The sequence below is a fragment of the Bubalus bubalis genome, chromosome 16 (genome assembly GCF_019923935.1).
Source record: "Bubalus bubalis isolate 160015118507 breed Murrah chromosome 16, NDDB_SH_1, whole genome shotgun sequence".
Classification (NCBI taxonomy): Eukaryota; Metazoa; Chordata; class Mammalia; order Artiodactyla; family Bovidae; genus Bubalus; species Bubalus bubalis.
The window spans coordinates 34,044,977-34,048,801 of NC_059172.1; the positions used below are offsets into that span (position 1 = coordinate 34,044,977).

At 44.2% G+C, this 3,825-nt stretch overlaps 1 protein-coding gene across 1 annotated transcript; it reads left to right on the plus strand.

Moving 5' to 3' along the window:
• The first annotated feature begins 1,883 nt into the window (after nt 1-1,883).
• LOC102405306 (RNA polymerase II subunit A C-terminal domain phosphatase SSU72-like) lies at nt 1,884-2,805 on the plus strand. Its single transcript, XM_044928970.2, has one exon. The coding sequence runs from the start codon at nt 2,003-2,005 to the stop codon at nt 2,585-2,587; it is 585 nt and encodes a 194-aa protein (XP_044784905.2). The 5' UTR covers nt 1,884-2,002; the 3' UTR covers nt 2,588-2,805.
• The last annotated feature ends 1,020 nt before the right edge of the window (nt 2,806-3,825 follow it).

Genomic DNA, 3,825 nt, shown 5'->3' on the forward strand with positions numbered 1-3,825 from the left:
ACAGACTGGTTCCAAACAGGAAAAGGAGTACGTCAAGGCTGTATATTGTCACCCTGCTTATTTACCTTCTATGCAGAGTACATCATGAGAAACTCTGGGCTGGAAGAAGCACAAGCTGGAATCAAGATTGCTGGGAGAAATATCAATAACCTCAGATATGCAGATGACATCACCCTTACAGCAGAAAATTAAGAGGAGCTCAAAAGCTTCTTGATGAAAGTGAAAGAGAAGAGTGAAAAAGTTGGCTTAAAACTCAACATTCAGAGAACTAAGATCATGGCATCTGGTCTCACTTCATGGGAAATAGATGGGGAAACAGTGGAAACAGTGTCAGACTTTATCCTTTTGGGCTCCAAAATCACAGCAGATGTTGATTGCAGCCATGAAATTAAAAGATGCTTACTCCTTGGAAGAAAAGTTGTCACCAACTATAGACAGCATATTGAAAAGCAGAGATATTACTTTGCCAACAAAGGTCCATCTAGTCAAGGCTATAGTTTTTCCAGAGGTCATGTATGGATGTGAGAGTTGGACTGTGAAGAAAGCTGAGTGCCAAAGAATTGATGCTTTTGAATTGTGGTTTTGGAGAAAACTCTTGAGACTCCCTTGGACTGCAATGAGGTCCAACTAGTCCATCCTAAGGGAGATTAGTCCTGTGTGTTCATTGGAAGGACTGATGCTCAATCTGAAACTCCAATACTTTGGCCACCTCATGCAAAGAGTTGACTCATTGGAAAAGGCTCTGATGCTGGGAGGGATTGGGGGCAGGAGGAGAAGGGGACGACAGAGGATGAGATGGCTGGATGGCATCACTGACTCAATGGACGTGAGTTTGAGTGAACTCCGGGAGTTGGTGATGGACAGGGAGGCCTGGCGTGCTGTGATTCATGGGGTCACAAAGAATTAGACACGATTGAGTGACTGAACTGAACTGAACTGAACTGAGGGAGTGCTCAGAGCAGTACTTGAGAGATGTGCTAAAGGACATTGAGTTTGATCAACTCTCTCTAGAATCATTATGAATTGAAAAAATGTCAATGGGCAAAAAGAAAAGTGTTCTTTGTAACTTGTGAAAAATGCCAGTCCAGGTTTGATGCAGGATGCTTGGTGTTGGTGCGCTGGGATGACCCAAAGGGATGGTACGGGGAGGGAGGTGGGAGGGAAATTCAGGATGGGGAACAAGTGTACATCCGTGGCAGATTCATGTTGATGTATGGCAAAACCAATACAATATTTTAAAGTAATTAGCCTCCAATTAAAATAAATAAATTTAAATTAAAAAAAAGAAATGTTTCCAGAGGTTGATTTGACTCTGGTGAATAATCTTATAAATTTAGGAGCAGAAATATGGATATCTTCCTACAGTTTAACACAGTTACACTTCTGAAGTATCAACAATATGAGAAAAAGATATAGAATAGCCATAGTGATGTTTTGTGTCACTAAATTAGGTATAGGCTTGAAAATTTCAAGTCTGTGAGTAGCCTATTGACTTTGCCTAAATTCAAAACTAGCACTATATGTACAAGCAATGAAGGGGTTAACTGGAGATTGCAAAATGCTCTGTGATGGCTGTTGGGGGTAGGCACAAGTTTGAGGTAGAAGTTGGGTGATTTAATCACTGGATTGTTCTGGTGATTGGATTGCGTTCTCTGTTCAGCATCCACTATCCAAACCCAATCACTCAAGCTAAAAGGTGGCCTGAGGGGGCTCTTGAGTTTCTGTGGATATGTTCCCTATGGATATGTGTACATACGAAAGTATAATTCAATAAACTTTATACCAGAAAAACAGAACGAAACCCCAGTCACTCAAGATTTAACCCAATCACCAATGAAGAGATCTCCACTCATCTAGGGCTAGTGCCTCCGTATAAAAACGTTCTGTTTTTTGACACTAATACTCTGGAAGAGCTGGGCCCAGGCCATCCTCTCCCAAGTTTCAGAGTCCCCTCAGCCTCTGAATTCCACTTATCTGTTTGGAGTCCCAGGTGATCTCCGCCATGTCCTTCTCCCCCCTCAAGGTGGCTGTGGTCTGCATGAGCAACATGAACAGGAGCATGGAGGCCCACAGCATTCTCAGGAAGAAAGGTTTCAGTGTCAGGTCTTTTGGAGCCGGATCCCGAGTCAGGCTCCCAGGAACTGCGCGCAACCTCCCTGTGGTTTATGATTTCTCCACCACGTATGAACAGATGCGCAAGGACCTTGTGCGCATAGACCGAGAACGCTATACCAGCAACGGCATCTTGCACATCTTGGGAAGAAACGAGAGAATCAAGCCTCGCCCGGAAAGATTTCAAGAGTGCAGAGATCACTTTGATGTCATCTTCACCTGCGAGGAGAAGGTCTATGACCGGGTGATAGAAGAGCTGTGGGTCCGAGAGCAGGAGACTTGCCAGCCTGTGCACGTGATCAACGTGGACATGGACGACAACACGGAGGACGCCACCCTTGGGTCTCTGATCATCTGTGAGCTCTGCGAACGCCTCCAGCAGGCAGAGGACATGGAAGGCAGTCTGGCTGAGCTGCTCCTGGCAGTGGAGAGGAAAACAGGAAGGAGCTTTCTGCACACGGTCTGCTTCTACTGAAGAAGAGAGCAAACCATGGCTGACTCTCAGCTTCCTCCCTTTACCTTGGTCACATTATATGGCACCAATTTGTGCGCTAGTCTTCAAGGTTGGCTTAAAGTGTTTGCTAAATCCTTTCGAAACATAGTCCTCCCCTCTGATTTTGATTAGAGTTTTGTAACTGAAAGTGGGTTCTGGCTGCTTACTGCTCAAAAGCCAATAAAGAGGCAAGTTTAGTGGAAAGGAAAGTTTATTTTGCATCCTGGCAACCAGGTGGAGGGGGCAGGAGAGTGTAGTTCAGGGAGAAGGACAGACTCCTCTGCAAAGACTGACTCTGCCCCTCTGACAATCAGTGGGCAAGAGTTTTTATAGACAGAGGGAAGGGGCTACATGTAGAAACAGCTATGATAGTCATCTTGACATTGGTCATGAGCTGATTTGATCTGCGTCATCTTGATTTTTTAAGTCCAGTTAATCTTCAGTTCAATGGTTGGTTTGTTCCTCTTTCCTTATGAGCAATTTCAAAATTGTGGAAGCTTATATCATGGATGGGGCCAGTCTGGTGGCTCAGTGGTAAAGAATCTGCCTGTAATACAAGAGACACAGGTTCATTCCCTGGGTCAGGCAGATTCCCTGGAGAAGGAAATGGCAACCCATTCCAGTACTCTTGCCTGAAAAATCCCACGGACAGAGAAGCATGGCAGCTACTGTCCACAAAGTCGCAAAAGAGTCTTAGCAACTTAGTGACTAAACAACAAAAACAGCAAATGTCATGGCAAATGCCTAGTCATTGTGTAGTTAACCCACGGGGCAGGTGTTTCAGTATCTACAAGACAGCTCACAGGATATGTCTCAGAATATTATCTACAGCACTTAAGGGAGAACTAAAGATACTTAACTATCCTTAGTGACTAAACTATTATTTAGTTTTGTTAGACTGTTTTCCTTTGTTTCTGCCTTTTCTCACTTCTGTGATTAAGCTTATTCTTTTTCTTTATTTTTGAATGTGCTGGGTCCTCCATGCTCTGTGAATTTTCTTCCTTGCAGTGTGCAGGTTTCTCTTGGTTTGAAGCACCAGCTCTAGGTGGGCAGGCTTCAGTAATTGCAGCACGCCAGTTTAATAGTTGTGGCCAATGGGTTATATTGTCCTTTGGCATGTTGAATCTTCCTGGACCAAGGATCAAACCTGTGCCCCCTGAACAGGCAGAGAGACTCTTAACCACTGAATTACCAGGGAAGTTCCTAAGGTTATTTTTTGA

Bases quoted from the DNA above. Each gene is read 5' to 3' on its own strand.
- LOC102405306 (XM_044928970.2), top strand. From the start codon at position 2,003: ATGTCCTTCTCCCCCCTCAAGGTGGCTGTGGTCTGCATGAGCAACATG.